The sequence below is a fragment of the Psittacula echo genome (genome assembly GCF_963264785.1).
Source record: "Psittacula echo genome assembly, chromosome: 1".
NCBI classification, from domain to species: Eukaryota; Metazoa; Chordata; class Aves; order Psittaciformes; family Psittacidae; genus Psittacula; species Psittacula echo.
The window spans coordinates 48014133-48033367 of record NC_137735.1 but is presented as its reverse complement, the minus strand read 5'-3'; the positions used below and the strand labels follow the sequence as shown (position 1 = coordinate 48033367).

The window sequence follows — 19235 nt, the reverse complement described above, 5'->3', positions numbered from 1 at the left end:
TTGTAATTCTGTTTCTAGCAGTAATTCTTTGTATGTGTAACCTGGTTATCTCTTCAACTCTTGGGACCACGGATTAACTTCAAGTGACTTACTGTAACAGTAAATATTTCCTGCTTTCCATAGCGAAATTTTATGGCACATCTGCTTTGCAAATGGCTTCTCATATGTCCAAGTCTATGGAAACCCCAATGTGTATCTTGGGAGGCTTGCTGCCAAGTTGGACTCAAATCTCTGGCAGAGAAGGTGTCACAGATAAGTGGAATGTGGTAGTAGCCTGAGCTGTCCCAGCCATTGGCTGGGTGTAAGTGTCTACAGCCTTGTAAAAGCATGTTTTCTGCTGTCTGTGTTAATGAACTGCAAATCTGTTCAGAATTAGACTTGTGAAAAGAAATATTAGGTCTTTCTGACACGATCAGTTCCATTTTAAAGATGTGTTAATAATGACAAATTAATAGTAATACTATTTAATTACTATTTAATAGTAATAGAAATACTGAGTATTTCTCAGTAGGAGTTCCCAGTTTCGTAGTCAGCTTTAAAAAGCGTGCTGTAAACCATCATCTCCTTACATCCGCCTTCCCCCTCCCCAAGAAAACCCAACAAAATAACAGCTTTTGGAAACATATAATGGATTATTTGGAATTGAATGGTTGGTAGAAAAAGTGCAGAAGATCACTAACTAGATATTTTTAAGCAAAACTGGTAATACTCTCATTAACTGACTTTAATTCAGTGGACTGCGTAGCTTCTTTTAACTTAATGAGATTCACCAAACCTAAAAAGAGATAAGTGTTCTTTTACTTGAGAAACAATTAGTTATGCTCTTGATTTGCTAACTTGAATATTCATCTTAGTAGGAGTTGAGACTTGTCCAACTGTTCTTGCTGAGTCCTGATAAACTTCTAAAGAGTGTGTTGTTTTTTCGGTTTGTTGTGCAAACTTCCATTGGGAGGGGTGATTGTGAAAGAATTGTGTGTAATTATACGTCCCTTGAAGCTGAAAATGGGTGTATACTGTGTTGTGTTGAATATACTTGATTCTTTAATTTTTTTCTTCTCTCTCCTCCCCCCCCCCCCCCAGTGTACACGGCAGATCATCTCTGAAAAATTGGGTCGTGGCTCAAGAACAGTAGATCTGGAACTAGAAGCTCAAATAGATATACTGAGAGATAACAAAAAGAAATACGAAAATATCTTGAGACTGGCACAGACGCTGTCCACACAGCTCTTCCAGATGGTACATACCCAAAGGCAACTTGGAGACGCGTTTGCTGACCTGAGTTTGAAATCATTGGAACTTCATGTAAGACTTTTATAGTGTTAAAAAATGAAATGGCAGAGATGAAGATAAGCCTTAATTGACTTGTGCAGGGTACATAGTAGTTAGCAGTTACTTTTCTAAACATTATAGTTAACAATATATTACATATTCTTTGTGTTAAAAGCTCATGTAATTCACTTAAGACTATAGGAAATTATTGAAATTACTGTAGTTCATTATTGTTTCTTAAATGCCTTTAGTTGATGGTCGGACGCAAGAACTTGATAACTTTCCTGTGTATGGAAGATGCATTTTACTATTAATTTTGCTTCTAATGAAATGTCATCAAAGTGTTCCAGAGTGTTACGTCATTTCAATTACAGGATGTCTTTGAGGAATATGCCTGGGAGTAAGTAGAATAGGGCACATTACTTCACTTGTGAACATTGAATGTGAGTAAATTATTTTTCTGTAGCATATTTAAGCACTGAGATTTCATCTCAAAGCCCTTTTCTAATCAGAATTTTGCTGCTAATAGGACTAATCTGTATTCATAACGTTTGGAGCTTCTGAGAAGAGAGGCAATCTTTAGATATCTATCTGCACTTGGGTTGTTACGAATCCTTGGTATGGAAGTTTAGGTAACACTGGCATATTTGTTGCTGATAATAAAACTGTCTACTGTAAAGAGAGAAGATAGATGTTGCATGCAAAGCATAGTAGCTGGCTTGCTTCTACATTGATTGTTCTGTACTTCCAAAGTTAAAGCATTTTGATACTGCTGCTGATCCTTTGGAAAAACAGTTTGAAGGGGTTTAATGATTCCCTAAAACATAGATGCTGAAACAGCCCGAATTATCTTTGTGATGATTAAACTTAAAACTACTGTCTCTATTTTTTCCCTTTTCATGATTGTCCATTCCCATTGAATTTTAAGGGAGGAGGTAGAGTTCATGCTTGCATAGAGGAGCTTTTAATTGATAGCTATCTGAAAAAAATTGAGACTCCTGCACTGGAGTACAGGAATTTTTAATATTAGTCTGACAGATGAAAATCTGTGACAGTAGAGTGCTTTTAGCAGCTAGGAAATTAAATCTGCTAAAAAGTTTTTAATCAGCAGTTTACTGTTGACACAAATGTGGGCATGTGGTTTGTGGCAGAACTGAGTGATTATTATGAAGTATTTGCTGAAGCTGGATATTTTTTTTCTGAAATTTGGATTAAATCTGGCATCATGCTCTTGTTTAATCAATGTGGGTTGTTTGGGGTTTTTTCCATGAATAGCTTGTAACTTCTAGTGGGAATCTGTTCTTCCAGGTTCTTTCAGCATCTTGTACTGGTATTGGAATTTGTTTCACTCATTCATCTCTTGTGTAGATTATTGAATGGGGCTGTTGATGAAAATCAAATAAAGGTTTCTGCTGCTGTAATAAAAGTTATCTAACCTTTGCCTCTTGGAGACTTGCCTGATGTTTGTCTCTTTCCTCTTTGTGTTTCTCCTTTGTTTAATCTGTACTGTATTACCATCTGTAGCCTGGCCTCTTCTTCTCGGATGTTTGGATAGCATTGTTGCCTCTAAAACTTGTGCAAGGCTAAAAGTAAAATTTTTGAACAGTTAGTCCTCGATGTTTAATGTGGTAACAGTATGTAAGTTTTTTAAAACAAACAAACAAAAACGAACCAAACAAATAAGCCTTAAAAAACAAAACAGAACAAACCAACCAAAAAAACCCACACCAATTCTTAATGTAATATTTCTTACTTTATACATGATTACAAAATGAGATCTCAGAGTGATATCTGCAGAGGCATTACTTAATGCAAATGTTTTGCTGTTTCTCTTCTGGATATAAAGATAACTCCTGATTCCAGGCTTATGTGCTTCTAATTATATAGACATATGAATTCTGATTTTAATTGACCTGTGCATAGAGGATGAACTGAGTGTGAACTTTTGATACGGAAAGGATTTCCTGTCTGTTTTGTAAGAGGTATCTGCAGAAGTGATGGACGTAACTCAAAAGCTTTTATATGAAGCTGTACAAACCAGCAGAAGGACAGTTTTTGTGTCTAGTGTGGAGGCCACTGCAGTCCCATCCTTAACCCTCTCCTTTAAATTGGTAATGTTGCTCACTTGGGTCTGTAGTGTAGGAGGACCAGCTGGAAAACTAATTGCAGTCATGCCTATGGGAGGGAGAAGCGATGGGACTAAACACGGCTGAAAAGGGTGGTCCTACTGCTGTTGTCTCTTCCTGTATCCTGTTTCTTTCCTGTGCTAACACTTACATTGCCAGCTACATAGTAACATTAGAACAAAACCAGCTGAAAAAGACTGGCTTTTTTTTTTTTTTTTGTATTTCAGCAAGATCTATAGCGATTGGGCTGACTGCTTTTGTCACCCCAGCAAAAAGCAAAGCAAAGGTGACAGGGTTTAGCTTATGAACACTCACCCCACGTTCTTTTCCTTTTTTCTTCTGCTTCGGATTGCTCACTACCACTGTGCTTCCTGTTCTAGAGGATTCTCCCCTTACTACTGCCCACTACTCTTACCTTCATGAGGCCGTTAATGTTAACATGAAATATGTTTAGCTTTGGTGTTCGTGTTCTAGGCAGATTAAAGGAACCTGAGAGAATAAGGCACTTCTGAGTCAGTTGTTGGCAGTGTGCAAGCCTAAGAAGACCAAGTTCCAAATATGATGAACCTAGTGTTTTACAGCCATTGCAGCCAGAGATTGTACTCTTGTGAGAACTCCCATCTGCAGAGTATGGAGATGCCATATGGATGACATAAATATAATAATTGGGCTCATTTGGCATCCGTGCATTAGGAAAATCTTTGCAGACTTGGTCAAGGCTTACACTGCTGTTAACGAAAAGACATGAACAAACATATCTAAATGTGATTGAAATGCCTTGGAAATAATTTCACCCTTGTCCCTTTGAAATTTATGGCTTAGCTACATTATGATTTTTATTTGCTATTCATTATAATGCTCTGCCCTTCAATTATTTACAGCCTATTAAACTGTGATAGATGTTGGGGTTTTTTTATAATGGTCTTTTGCAGAATGGAAGAACAAAAGTTAATAGCTAATTTAATGCAGTATGCCCCTGTGAATTTAGTCATATTACTGTATTTAATGTAGTAGTGTCTCTGTGGGTATTAAAGTATTACCTAATGTGGGAGATGCTGGATTGAAACCCTGATGAATGACAATGTAAAGATTACATTACCGCTTACTTTTACGCAACATTCAAGACTTCCAAGTGCAGAAAAATCACATTATAAAATAGGATTTAACATCATGTGTGGTAACAGAATTGTAAACCAGGGTTTACTGATGTTAGATTTCATAAAAAAACCTGTGAACTGAATATTGTATTGAAATCATACCTGCTTAATCATAACCATACCGAAACAGACATGAAAAAACTGCTGCATCTCTGTGTTTATATTTTTTAATATAGTTGCTGATGAATGTTATGATTTTCAATGATACACAGTTTTGTTTTCTCTGCTCTTTGTTTATAGGAGGAGTTTGGCTACAATGCAGATACGCAGAAACTTCTAGCTAAAAATGGAGAAACTCTTCTTGGGGCTATTAACTTTTTTATTGCCAGTGTGAATACATTGGTGAATAAAACAATTGAGGATACATTATTGACTGTGAAACAGTATGAAAGTGCCAGGTAGCTATTCTATGTTTAGCTGTTTTCATTGCAAACTAATCTTCAGGAAACTACAGGCTTTGCATCATCTTATTCCTTGTATTTGAGTGACTAACCTGTCAGATAAAAACCTTATAATACAGCTCACATATAATTAGGATTTACAGTTAAATGCCTCATTGCACATATCTTCAAATGTTCTGTAAATATTCTGTTGTAGACTTAATTTTACTTGTTAGCTCTAGGAGTAATTATATCTATTTTAGTCCCTTGTGCTACATTAAGGTAGCTTTCTAAGCAGCGTGACCATGCAAGATTAACCGTTTTATCCAGCTACATTGTAGTAGATAAAATAATCTCTTTGACTGAAAAACATTTAATCTTGTTCTCCTGTTGATGCTCAAAATGTGCAGTTCATGCTTCAGTTTTAACGCTGAAGTTGCAGGCTTAGTCAGAAAAGGGAAAATAAAGAAGAAAATTCTTAGTGAATAACACGTAGCAGTAGATAATGGGTTTCCTGCTCTGAAGAAGGTCACTTTTGAATGTGGCAGAGTAAGTACTCTAAAGCCTGGGTTTGGACTTGTCCTTTCTGATGCTTGGTTCCATTCTGTCTTTCTTTGACTTAATAGGATAAAATGTGTTGATTTGCCGAAGGTTGTAGCTTATAATATTTTGTGATTTTTCTTTTCAAGTAAAAAAGAAATGCAAACTGCATTGAGTTTAAGTTCTTCCTCCTCTTTTTAACTGTTCTGTTCTAATGCCCATTTTTAAGCAAAATAGTAACTTATTGTTTTGATATTTAGATAGGCAATGTGAAAATAGGTCATTTCTATGTCTCTTCTTCCCTGTCCTCACTTGTACTTCAGCATTCATCTGTTCTCCTCTTATCAACTCCCTATTTGTTACTTTTTTGGAATTAAGTCATAAGCTCTTTAAATAAAGCCTGAATCATAGTGGCGATGAGAATCAGTAAGAGCCCTGTGAATAATTGTTCCTTTTACCTCTGAAAATGTTACATTTTACTTTGGAGCAGTTACACCAACTGAAAAGTTGTTTTTTCTAAGCAGTTTTTAATCCTGATTTGCTTCCAGTTTTAGGTGTGTCTGTGAGAAAGTGTATTAGAAAAGCTAGAAATAGGTTGGTTTTGTTCCATTAAAGTTGGCATGTATCGTACGCTGAGATGCCAGGTTCCATTAGTTGAAAGCTGCAAAGAAACATGGAAGGAAGAGTGCAGCTTTAGGCTGCCCAAGACCTTGGAGTCATTTCTGGTTATTGTCTGTTGCTTTACCTGGTCAAGTGCTAGGTGGCTGTGAACAAGGGAGCACATGTTGTATAAGGGGAAGAAGAAAAAGGTTGGAAGCTGTTACTACATTTGTCTCATCCACTTGCGATGATCTTTTAAAATATAAAAATAGTTTGTGGCAAGGATCCAGTATTCCATAGGCTTATATGTAACACTGGGAAACAGAAGATTAATTTAGTGATACAATCATTAAACTACTAACATTTTCCCACTTACAAATGCTAGATGTTGATTAATGGAAAGCTTAACTTAAATTGTCTTGGGGAAAAAAAGTTGTTTTCGAAAACCAAACTGAATATTCAAACATGCTTTAAAGACATTTTCATTTTTTCCATTAAAATGAGAAGAAGATATGGCTGGTTCATCTCTAGTGATGCAGTGAAGTGGTACAGTCTAATATATGGAAGCATATCAAGGACATTTTTAACTTTTTAAAATAAATAGTAGTATATGAAGACTAGCTGGTTCAATTAAGAAGTTGACAGGTATCTGCAGGCAAGAGCCCATACTGTAACATTAATTCTGGTTTTGCTAGCAGTATGCAGGATAGGTAATTTGGAGAGGGCAAGAGTGAACTAGAAAATACTTTTAAGCTGTCTTATCTGGAAGTAGGATATATACCTTTGGTGCAGAGTTAGCTTTAATACTTATTCAGCTGTTACTCTTAACCTCCTGTTCTTCTTTTCCCTTATCTCTTTCAGTGGTGGTACTGATCTGTAGAGTCTGACTTCCCTAGGAAAATAAGATGTGCCCTCAATAGAGTATAAATAATGCATCATCTCTTTGCAGCCTGTTTATCCATAGGGCAGACAAGTTCTCACAAAACTAACTGTTGAAGAACTATAAAACTGTTCCAGTTAATGCATACAGAGAAGCCTAGAGCATGTTGAGAAAGCCTCAGTGCAGAGTTTCGTATAAGTGAGCCATTGCTCAAAACATCTGCTTGAAGGGGCTGTCCTGCTCTTGGTGCTTCTCTTGTTCTCAATACAAACTTTTCACTGTACTAATTCAACAGCAGAATAATAACCTTTATCTGGGCTAATAATTCGAGATGTTGCAGAAAAGGCTCTGACCACTGAAGCCAGCATAAAACAGAGGGTTGGGAGCATGTGACCAAGGCAGGAACAGAAGAGGGAGGATACTTTTTGAGGCAGTTTTATACAGTGGTGGTTTTGCTTGATGAATAGGAGGAGGGGGAAAAAAACTTGGCCAGGTTTTTTATTTCTTCTGTACTTGACTGTTTTGTTTATCTTCTGTTGTATTTGGCCCTGTATCTGAGGTCTGTTTTGAAGACATTACCTTTAGATTTTTATAATTTTTGTTTTTACCTCCTCCTCTTTCTTCTCAGGATTGAATATGATGCCTATCGAACAGACCTAGAAGAGCTGAATCTTGGCCCTCGTGATGCAAACACTCTGCCAAAGATTGAGCAATCACAGCAACTGTTTCAAGCGCATAAAGAGAAATACGACAAAATGCGTAATGATGTATCTATCAAATTGAAATTTTTGGAAGAAAATAAGGTAGGCTACAACTTCTGGTTGTATGTTTAGGAGTTTTGTCCTGTAAGTTTCTGCTTTTTGGGAAATAATTTAGTTGTTATATCTTAAAGTGTATCTGAATTGAAAAGTAGAATGAGCAAAGAAAATAAGCTGCATCTTCTGACTTCTTGCTGGAGGACACATTATTAGAGCAGGCAGCCCTAGAAGTCCCTTAACAAGCTGTTCTAGCCACAAATGGCAAACATGGCACTAAGGTGTTAATTTTCAAGTTTGGAAAAGCATTCTTTTTCTAGTTTATTGCATTTAACGGTTAAATGAGTCATATAACTACTGATTTAAGATTCAGAGTTAAAACTTGTATTTGTCAACACTGACATGGAGGATATGCACAGAGAAAGTAAGAGAACTGTGAGTAGGCTTCTTCAAAATTAAGCTTTCTTTAAACTGATAACCTGAACTAAGCCTGAACTGAGAAATACAACTTTCTGTAATTAATGCCTTTTATAGTTTTAATTCTAAACAGGGCTTTTGAACTGTTGGTTTGAAGGGTTTTTCCCATATGTGTTTATTCCAACTGTACCATTTCATTTATATCCACTTAATGATAGGATTCTTACCCCTCTTATTCTGTCTACCAGCCAAAAATAGACTAGCCAGACGGAACACACCTTTAAATTGTGCTTTCTTTGATAAACAAGTCCTTCTAAATTGTTTCTAATTAGATGTAAAAATGATAGGTTTTCAAGATCTCATTTTTGCTCATACTCATAGTAAGTGGAATGGTTATAATAATCTCTGACTATATTTCCTGTGTCTTCGGAGGAAGGAAAATATGGTCAAAACTTACATAAAAGATCGTAGTTTCTCAGTTTGTTCATGTCTAGCAGTGGATTAACATTTTCAGCGTGAGTTAATTCTTGAGGTGGGCTGATGCCAACCTTATGAAGTTTAACCATGCCAAGTGCAAGGTCCTACACCTGGGTCGGAGCAATCCCAGGCACAGCTACAGGTTGGGCAGAGAAGAGATTCAGAGCAGCCCTGTGGAGAAGGACTTGGGGGTTTTGGTCAATGAGAAAATGAACATGAGCTGGCTTTAGTGTGCACTCGCAGCCCAGAAAGCCAACCGTATCCTGGGCTGCACCAAAAGGAGCGTGACCAGCAGGTCGAAGGAAGTGATCCTGCCCCTCTACTCTGCTCTTGTGAGACCTCACTTGCAGTATTGTGTGCCGTTCTGGTGTCTTCAACATAAAAAGGACATGGAACTGTTGGAACAACTCCAGAGGAGGGCCATGAAGATGACCAGGGGACTGGAGCACCTCCCATATGAAGACAGGCTGAGAAAGTTGGGACTGTTCAGCCTGGAGAAGAGAAGGCTGCATGGAGATCTCATAGCAGCTTTCCAGTATCTGAAGGGAGCTTATAAGGATGCTGGGGATGGACTATTCATTAGGGACTGTAGTGATAGGACAAGGGGTAACGGGTTAAAACTTAAACAGGGGAAATTTAGATTGGATATAAGGAAGAAGTTCTTTACTGTGAGGGTGGTGAGGCACTGGAATGGGTTGCCCAAGGAAGTTGTGAATGCTCCATCCCTGGCAGTGTTCAAGGCCAGGTTGGACAGAGCATTGGATGACATGGTTTAGTGTGAGGTGTCCCTGCCCATGGCAGGGGGGTTGGAACTAGATGATCTTCAGGTCCTTTCCAACCCTAACTATTCTATGATTCTATCTGTATGTAGGTAACAGCTGCCTGTCAGAGAATATAGGAGTGGCCCCAAATGACAATGGAAGACTCATGAATTGTCAACAGATCAGAAGAAGAAAAAAGTGGAGAAAATCAACAAACCTTTTGGTTTCCAAAACAATACATGCTAAAAATGTAGCTCGTGAGCACTGATACTTCATATGGGCATTTGCATTAGGACTGGGGGTTCTGGAACCACATAGCCAATTAAGAGCTGATGAACCAGATCATTAGATGATTGAAAACTGACTTCTCATGTATGTTTCTTGCAGATCTTGTAGCCCATTAACTTTCAAATTGAAAAAATCCATATTGAAATTAATTTTCTCGAACAAGCTGAAGTCTAATTTAAATGTTGATATTTATGCTTGAATTAGAAAACACTCATAAGAACTGATTTTTAAAACAGTGCTAGGTTGAAAACGGGTATACCGAAGGTGTGTCTTCTCCCCATCTCTCCCGCCCCCCCCCGCTTTGTTTTTATTTTCTACTAAGTACTTTGCTATTCATACAACGTACTTCTGTTGAAATGGTTTGATTCCTGTACAGGAATTCAGTTGCTTAAGTTCAGATTGGTTGAAAATAGCACTTAACCCAGCTTCCTCTTGGTTTGCATTAATTGTATGGGAGACTGATCAATTTATGTTTCTGCAGATAGGAAAGCTGCACAATGAAAACATTTTATTTCCATCTCATATTAAAAAGTTTCCATATTTTTTAAAAAAACTAAAATAGATGATAATTTAGGGAACACTAAAGAGATTGTGCTTGTAGTGACAGTCTTGAATTAGACCAAGCATCCTGTTAGCAGTCACAGCCTACAAATTTTGTTTCTGAAAGCAATTGTTTTTTCCTTCCTGCCTTTTCTTTTAGATTAATACAGAGGGAACTTTCACATGCTTAAGCCTTTTTATCACTGATGGACATTTCTCAGTTTTGACACTAAAGATGTCAAAATATTTACTAAAGGGTGTATGTAGTTTTTTTCCCAAATAAGGCATAGAAAGGACTTCCTTTACAGTCAGATACTGGCTTAAATATAATTACTGAGAGCTTTACTCAGGTATGCTTTACTTCGGTGTTTTCTATTTGTTGTTTACTATGGAGAGTCCTATACAAAATGTAATCTTAATCCTGATTGTAAATTTTCATTTCAGGAGCACTTTTTCTCCCCAGCTTGCATTTGTCTCTGGTAGTTTTCGTTCTTCTGTTCCCAGACTGCTTCCTGGGATGTAGTGGGAGGTGGTGGTTATCTGAGAGGTGATGTTCGTACTAATCTGACATCTTTATTCCTTTTTCTGGTGTCAGCTGATTTTTTTTTTTTATTATCTTTAATGTCAATGAAGGGGATGTCCTGTTAGAGCTCGTACTTGTCCTACAGCTAGTAATAAGAAATTGGGATGCACAACTGATGTGCCGGACAACTATATAACTGTTATAAACATTACTTTTGATTTTTAGCTGCATAGAAAGTGTATGTGGCTTCTCTTAAGTCAATTACTTACTACATTTTAAAGGATTATTAACTCAATAAGTATAAGATCAGTATAGGAACTAGATTTTAATTTCAGATTTAATAATCTCAGATGGTCTACTTCTTTGAAAGATACTGTCCTGGGTTCATGTATTGATGATAACAATCCATCATAATTTAAACATCTACAAATACAGCATGTGCAAAACATGAAGGAGAAGGAAGAAAGAAGAAAGAACACAATGGGCACAGTCTTATGAGTGTGTCTGCAACACAGCTACTTCAGCTGTGGGAGTAGTGCACTGTTTAGGAAATGGCTTAAGCTGATGACCTTAGATGATGCTGAACTCCCAAATGGAAGGGCAGTTTTGGTATTGTGAAGCTGTTACAGTAGTCCCAGAGAGGGAATTATACCAGTTATACTGATGCTATATTCCTAGTAACAGGAACGTGCCATTTTGTGTATCTATCCCCAGGTCCATGTTGGTGTCCATTTAATAGAATCAAAATAAAGGAAGGTCAGATGGACAAAATGCTGGGTTTACTCAGTTGCTCACAAAGAGCCTTTTTGTAGCCTGTATTAGAAAGCCTGTATTGTTGCAGGCTTATTGCAAGGCAAATAGAAGATTAGTATTTAAGCAGCTGTATCAAGGCATGGCCTTGCCAGACTCATATTATTATATACTAGAACATGCAGATCTCTAATCATCAACTTTATTAATACATACTGTTATGGTGCTGGATCCGGATGTGAATTAATATTTGTTCTGAGTCAAATTAGAGAAGTCTTTTTAGATAAGAAAATGGTACAGTAGCTGTATAAGTTTTCTGTTGTAGATTGTAAACCTTTCAACTTCAAGTCCTGTGAATATTGATGCAGGATGTAGTACAGTGTAGTCTCAAGCTTAGTTGTTGTTATCGCTTCTGTGTTGAAAACAGAATTGTGTAATGAAACCTTCCGAGCTAAGCAATTAAGTAATTTAGGGTTTAATTTTAGATTAGATAAATCAGTTCATTATTACCTCCCAATAAATGCTATTACAGTCTGACCAATACTGAACATTTAAAAAGAGTAAATTGAATCTTTTTTTTGTCTGACAAATTTATGTCAAAACAGAATCCTAGATGTTCTTTTGTAAATGCACCTCCGCTAGGTGCCCTCGGTTATATTCACACTCAAAACGTATGTCCCATATTTGGTTAAGCATGACATATGAAGAGAGCAGGGAAAACTGGGAGGTGATTCAAGATGTCACTGCAAAGGAACTAAAGAGCCAGTTTAACTGGCTGGTGGGCTCTGGTTGGGCCCTACATTTAGAGGAAAACATGCATCATGTGGTTGCAGTCTCCTTGTGCTGTCTTCTTGTTTCCTTCTAGGTTTTACATGTTAATGTTTCAGTTAGAAGCCCCCAAAAGTTCAGAGAACTTCATTACTTCCAGCAAGTAAAGCTGCAAGTTTCTGTCTGCAAAACCACCGTATACAAGGTTTCTGTTAATTTTCATTATAGCAGTTGATCCTGAGGTCAGAACTGATTATTCTGTGTACAGAAGGAGGTTGAATGAGCTGCTGTGAGTTATACTTCTGGAGCTGGATGTGTAAATGCTTACTTCTGCAAATGAAAGCAATGCACAATGTGGTGGAAACCCAGATGATGTAACTGTTTAGACCAAATAACTTCAAGTAAAGATAGCTAGGGGAAAGGATTATGATAGCTGTGAGGAGGTACAGAGATTAGAATGGGGTAGTCTTTCTGGTTGTTGAGATGGGTGAAACAGTCTGAATGAGGAGGTTGTAAAGAAATTTGTAGTTACTGTGCCACAGAAAATCTGGTGTTCAGAGGGAGGTGGGGGAAAGAGGACAGTCTTTAAGAGTGAAATATGAAGAGCATCCAGAGGAAATGTGAAAGCTTAAATCCAACTATAGTATCTACTTTAATCTTCTGTTTAGGGCATGCCCATTTTTTTATGCTTATCCACCAAGTTCAGTTTTGTTTTGAGACTTAAGTTTGCCTAGTCTATTATAGAATGCTTACTCTGCTTGTAATTAGGAACAAATAGGTGTATATAGTTAATTAACAAGGAACAATTATTTTAAATGCTGTCCAGGTGTAAAACATGATGGCTTTTTGACAGGCATGCTAGTCATACATTGGAACCCATTTTTAGCAACATACCACTAATGTTCTTTGATTGAAAAGCAAATCTTCAATGCTCCTTTGCTGGAATAGGTGCTATGGACCTCAAGGGTTGGCCTTTAGCACTGTAGTCTAACAGTCACTTCAAGCTTTGCTGCAAAAAAGTGTGGTTCTTTCACCCTCTATCCCCGTTTCTCCACATTGGCTCCTCTGTTACGTTTACAGAAGTGTTTTTGTAGCTGTGCAGAGAATCAGATTGGGGAACTGATCCAGGTTAAAGCAAGTATGTTGTTGTCTGGTTAGTTTTAATCTAGATCTGTTCCCTGATCCAACTGACTACATAACTGCATGAATGTTTTGCCAACAGAGGGCTAAGGTGGAACATAGTGTGGAAGTAGGAATCGATGGCTGGATATGGGAGTGGGTAAGTCTGAGATTCTTTTGTGGGAAAACTGGTTAGGTTTGAACTTGGCTTTAAGTGAATACTTGTCCAGTTCTCAGCTGTGATTGCAGGTGTTTTTGCAGTGGGCATCAGGTGATTTGCGATGCAGTTTTTTCTGTCATAGTTGGCTGGCACTTCATAGTAGAGCTCAGCAGAGCTTTGTACGGTGTCGGGCAGCTTAAGTGGTCTTTTTCTAGAAATTCAGTCTTAGTTACCTGAATAAAGTTACGGATAAGATCCCACCATGACTTTTGGGATTCACTTAGCAATCAGCTCCTGAAGGAGAGCAGAAGTTGTAACACCTTTTACCTCTGCAACAAATTTGATAACAATCATAAAATCTACATCACAATGATCCGGCTTGAGGATAGAACCTCATACAATGGGGTAGCTCTGGCAGTTCAAAAAACCCCACCAAAACAGAACATATTTTTTCAGTCCAAATCATTAGTCTCTACACTGTGAGTTCCTGCCTTTTTGTGTGTGTGTGTGTGTGTGTGTGTGTGTGTGTGTGTGTGTGTGCGCACACATACCTGACTCTAGATCTGACTGAATTTATACAGTTACCTGAGACTTCAGGGCAGTTCACAGAAGCTTAGTGTTATAAGCTACTAACAAAGTACCAATTTTGGTTTCAAATTGATGAACTTGGGCTGAGAGGGTGGATTAATTACCCCTGTTTTATTTGAGTTCCTATAAACAGTATGAATAAAACTCTTACAGAATTTTAATAATATGCTACAACAGTGAGTGTACTTCTGTCTAGAATTCCTGGCTTGGATTGCATGAAGTCTTGCGTGTCAAAGATGAAGGAATTTGCTCAAGCAAAGTCTGTACCTCCTAATTTTTTTGCACTCTAAACTTCTGAAAGCAAACCCTTTATGTTGCTGTGGCATTTTCCACTTGTGACATTTTCATAATGGTTTGGGGCTGAAAATTTTTGTAGGTCTAAAAAAATGAGTATTTATAGACACATGCTCCCACACAAACTGAAAAAGAAGCCATCTTTTATGACTCAGAAAAGCTGAACTATGTTGAACAAGTGTAGCTAGCTAAATTCTGTATCTCCTAAATGCTAAAACATCGGTATGTGATGAATTTTATGATGTCTGTTATAAATGAAAAAAATCTCAAGATATGATGTGCACAGTGAACTCCTTTCTAACCATACACACCTCTCATGGGTTGGTTTTTTTCCTGTATTACACCATTAATGAGGCAAAAAGCCTCCTCTTTGACATATATTAATTAAGTTAGCCTGCGTTATTAGCAGGTAAAACATAGGGGTACCAGTTTTCAAATTGTCAGAGCAACTTTGATCACCAAAGAGAGGTTATCACAAGTAGGATACTGAGCTCCGTACAATTGTCAGTTTATGGGCAAAACTTAATTTGTGAAATGAGACTATTCAGAAAAAAGCCAAACCAACCAAACCCCTCAAAAACATTGTGTACTCAGAAATTTCAACTTTTAGTGCTGAAACTTTTATATACACCTACATGCATGCATACATACATACACATGCTCAGCCCTTTTTTATCGAAGTATTTTGTTTTAAAGGTATATTATTACATTTCTGTGTAATAATATAACTATTACACTTGTGTAATAGCATGTCTAATATATGTTGGTTTTTTTTTTTAATTTGAGATATTTTCTTAAATGAAGGCAATAAAGTATTTCTGTATTGAGTCAGAAATGTATGCATTTCAGAAAAGCATGTTAGCCAAGTAACTTGTTAGAACAGGCATGGACAACTGGTAGGCATAGGCCAACCTTGGTCCAAGGACACTTCTACTTCCCAGCATGACAGGATTAGACTGTCCTTTGTGGACTCTGCTGAGAGATGAGGCCATGATCCAACTAGAGAAAGTTTAATCTGCTACCTACCACATCGTTCCTTTGGGCTCTGTCAGCCACCCTGTTCCTCTGTTCTCTTCTGTGCTGGCAACATGCTATTGGGCTTGAGGTCTTTTAGGCTGAAAACAGGCACAGGGCCACCACCTTAGGGATTTGGACTCTTGATACAAGAATGAGGTTGTGTTGGACTGAGAGTACACTCAAGAATAAAAAGGATGGGTTTTGGCTGCAGCAGAAACTGGTCAGATGCTTTGTCATACCATTGTTGTTCATTCACAACTTCAGGTTTACTGGTGTGCTAGAATGAAAACTTAACTTTGACTTCATTAGTGCTGTAGCTTGTAATCATGGACTAGACTGGAAGAGAATAACAGTGATGCCCTCCAGCTGTTCTTGTGGTGTCCTCCCCAGGTTTTGACTACTGCTATGACTTGCGTGTTTCATGACTACTTTGCACAAATGTTAATGGTCAAGGTATTGACCAATGTGCTTTAAATAATACTGTGTTACAGGAGATAGGCAAGAAATATCGCTGGGCAAAGAACAGAAGTTTCATTTGGTTTAGTTATACCTGAGCTGGAAAACAGCAACTGTCTGCAAGGGGGATAAATAAATGAACTGTATCCTTAGATAATGCATTTGTTATGTATTGTGTCAGGGAAGTGCATTTGACCTGCAGGTAGGTATCTTAAACAGAGGTTTGGTATATAATTTCAAGGAATCAAGTACTTGTAATCAAGAGTTCAATATTAAATAACATGCTGTTTAATAAATTGCTTTTGGTCCATACGTACTGAGTTGGTATTGACTGTTATGCATAATCTCAGGTTAAAGAATTTTGTATTTCCATTTGATATCTTCAGACTTCTATTAAATAAATCTGTATGAAGCCTGAGCATCTCAAATACACCTATTTTTTATTTAATTTTTATAACCGCCCTGTGCTGCTGTTGACGTCTGCCTCCTCTTCTTAACGTATCTGTATCCTTGCCTGCAGGTTAAGGTATTGCACAATCAGCTTGTTCTGTTCCACAATGCCATTGCGGCGTACTTTGCTGGGAATCAAAAACAGCTTGAACAGACACTTAAACAGTTCCACATCAAATTGAAAACACCTGGAGCAGATGCCCCATCCTGGCTTGAAGAACAGTAATTGGATCAGAGATGAGGACCCAATGTTTAACCTAAATCTTTAAATCTGATAATAATCAAAGGTTGGGGGTTGAAGGACTGTTGTAGTGATTCTTGCACAGACAGCTTTAATTATTTACCCCTTTTATAATACTGTAAAACTGAATTTGGTGGGAAAGTGGGTGACTTAAAGGTAACCAAACATGATTTCTGTCATTTCATGTGCACTCCTTTTGTATGTAAAGGTTGGTGGTTGGTGGTTTCTGTAACTGGGGTGGGGGGGAGGGAGGGAAAGCAAAACTATAATAGATTTGCACTGACAAATGGTGTTTGTGATTTCTGGTCATTTTGATGGCTAGTCAAAATATTTGCAAATGGAGGTTTACATGATTTGTACCAACATCTGGTATTTTATAGATGATATAGAAAACATCTTTAGTAATTTTCATATGACTTTTAAAAAGGAGAGAAAAGAGTATTTTGCAGATTAATAATATGAGGCTTATATGTGATATCTGCATGTAAGGCAACTCTAGCAGATGGCTCATTGACTAGTGGAATTGCGGCAAATGCATTTTTAAAAGATTTAACTTTTCATTATAGGTTCAGGGAAACCCAGAAAAACACTAAAGCAAGAATCACTTGCCAGTCTGAGGCTTCTAAGCACACATTTTTGCTTTGCACCAAGTGGTTTGCTGAGTGAAGCCAACCATTCAGTGTACTAATCTCATTTAAAATTTTACTTTCTGTATGAAACAAATACCGTACTAGCCTTAAATCACAGGTATGTGCCTTTTTATAAGATAATATTTTCCATCAGTGTACATAATCCAAGAACCCTTTCATGTAATGTTTAGTCAGTTCCCAGTGAGGGGAAGGAGACTGTGTAAATGCTGTTTTGTTATACACTTCGAGCGAGTTAAAGCTCTGGTTAACCTTTATGGACAGATGTGATTTTGAGAGAGGACATCGGGCCAGTATGGTTTTTCTGTTTAGTTGAAATGCATACTTTGGTAATGGGATGGAGGATACTTTTTTAGTTTCTCCATTGATCGTGTAGTCCTTAAATGTAAAATTTTATGTCAGTTTTATCATAGACATTTTAAATTCAGTATATTGGAGTCCTCATTTGCACGTTATGTTGCTTTGTGTTCTGTTAAGTAAAATGAAATACTTCAAATACGTTAATTACAGCGGTGTGGATTGTATGATTTATGTACTGTATGTTCAAATGCCTTTCAGCTGACATTCTTAAAGTTTTCAGTGCTTAACACAACTGTAATGTAACTGTAAATCAAACTTTGTAATCATTCCTCATTAAATTCTGGGCCTGACAGAGCCTTCTTTATGTTTTTGTTCTGTCATAATCTCTTGTAATAGTTCATTTATGTTCCTCAGAATGTATATCTTATGTGAATTTTGTATTCATATTAAAGGTGTTTGCAGTCAAACTGCCTTGCCTTGTCATGGTTAAGAGTAGAGCTCAGCTTCTGCAGTGAAAGCTTAGTCCTATTTTTCTGAGTTACCACCTCTGCCCAAGAATTTTTGGTAAAAAGGTAGTAGGTGGTAACACTGCTGTTTTATTTTGGGATGATTAAATAGTGTGCAAGTTCAACCTGAATGGAAACTCACAGTGAAACTCACAGTGAAACAAGTCTTTTAGTATGTGTAATTCTTGACTTAAACTTTCAGAGAAATTTCATTATCTTTACAACTCTTACAGAGCCACTGAATTCCAGATCTTGGCATGCGTATGATATGATGGTGCAAGAAAGAAATTAGCTATAATAACTGTAGTTGAACTAGGAAATGCAGATAGCACCATTATAGCAGGGATGAAGAATGCAAACCTGCTGACTACAATTGAAATGCTAGCTTTCAGAATGCTTCAGGAAAAGGATACATACGGAACATGTGTTGTCAGTTTTTATCTCGAATTCACGCATCTCCTGCTGAGAGTAGTCCCTGCGCAGGAGGAGCCGATCTGTCAGAAATGGTAAGAGTGAATTTGAATCTGAAATTGCCTAATGCAGCAATGACCCATGTGGCATTGTGTAACCGTCAAGCTTTTGCAGTGGCTTAAAAGTGCTGGAGTCTCTTCACTGTGAAGAAAGGTGGGACAAAAGAGATGACCTGCTAAAATCTGTGTGTGTATTGTTTAATACCAAGGAGAATTACTTCCATTTTACTCACAGAAGCAGTTGTTCTAATTGATGGCCTCAGGGAGGAGGGTTCTGTGTTAAGCTGATCAATAGGATATTAAACTGATTGCCTTTTTGTTAGTTCGTTCTTTCTTTGCTGCCATTCAAATATATGTGCTTATGAAATAATTCAAACTCATGTCTTATATTCAAAGTTAGCCCTTTAGATCTCACCAAATTTAGAAACTTTTGCTTTTGGAGATCATGAGAGCAAGACACTTCTGAAGTCTCTAGTGGGAAGTAATTACAGTTGTCAGGCTTTCTGATACTAACACAAAAGCTGCATACATATCTTAAGGTCGTAATACTGGCATTTATCTAGGTAAGACAGTTGTCAGGATGGATTTTGTCTGAAGAGGGGGCCATACCCACTTAGTGTAGAGGCTTGTCTGTGAAAGATTTCATCTCTGTTACAAGTTATCAACATGAATGCTTCTAGTGTTCGGTGAGGTTTCTCAGGAAGAAGAATGTAAAGCAGTTTATAGTGTTTCAGATACACTGTTGTAGCTGCTCTA

At 37.4% G+C, this 19235-nt stretch overlaps 1 protein-coding gene across 2 annotated transcripts in view; it reads left to right on the top strand.

Moving 5' to 3' along the window:
• The window catches only part of ARFIP1 (ARF interacting protein 1), a gene marked incomplete at both ends in the record, with an annotated part of 37446 nt that extends 20905 nt beyond the window's left edge, over positions 1-16541 (top strand). For both annotated transcript variants that reach the window (XM_080624235.1, XM_080624234.1), the window contains 4 exons: positions 1081-1302; positions 4793-4950; positions 7581-7755; positions 16386-16541. In XM_080624235.1, the coding sequence (XP_080480361.1) occupies positions 1081-1302; positions 4793-4950; positions 7581-7755; positions 16386-16541 (711 nt within the window). The remainder of the gene's footprint in view (positions 1-1080; positions 1303-4792; positions 4951-7580; positions 7756-16385) is intronic.
• Positions 16542-19235: the final 2694 nt, after the last annotated feature.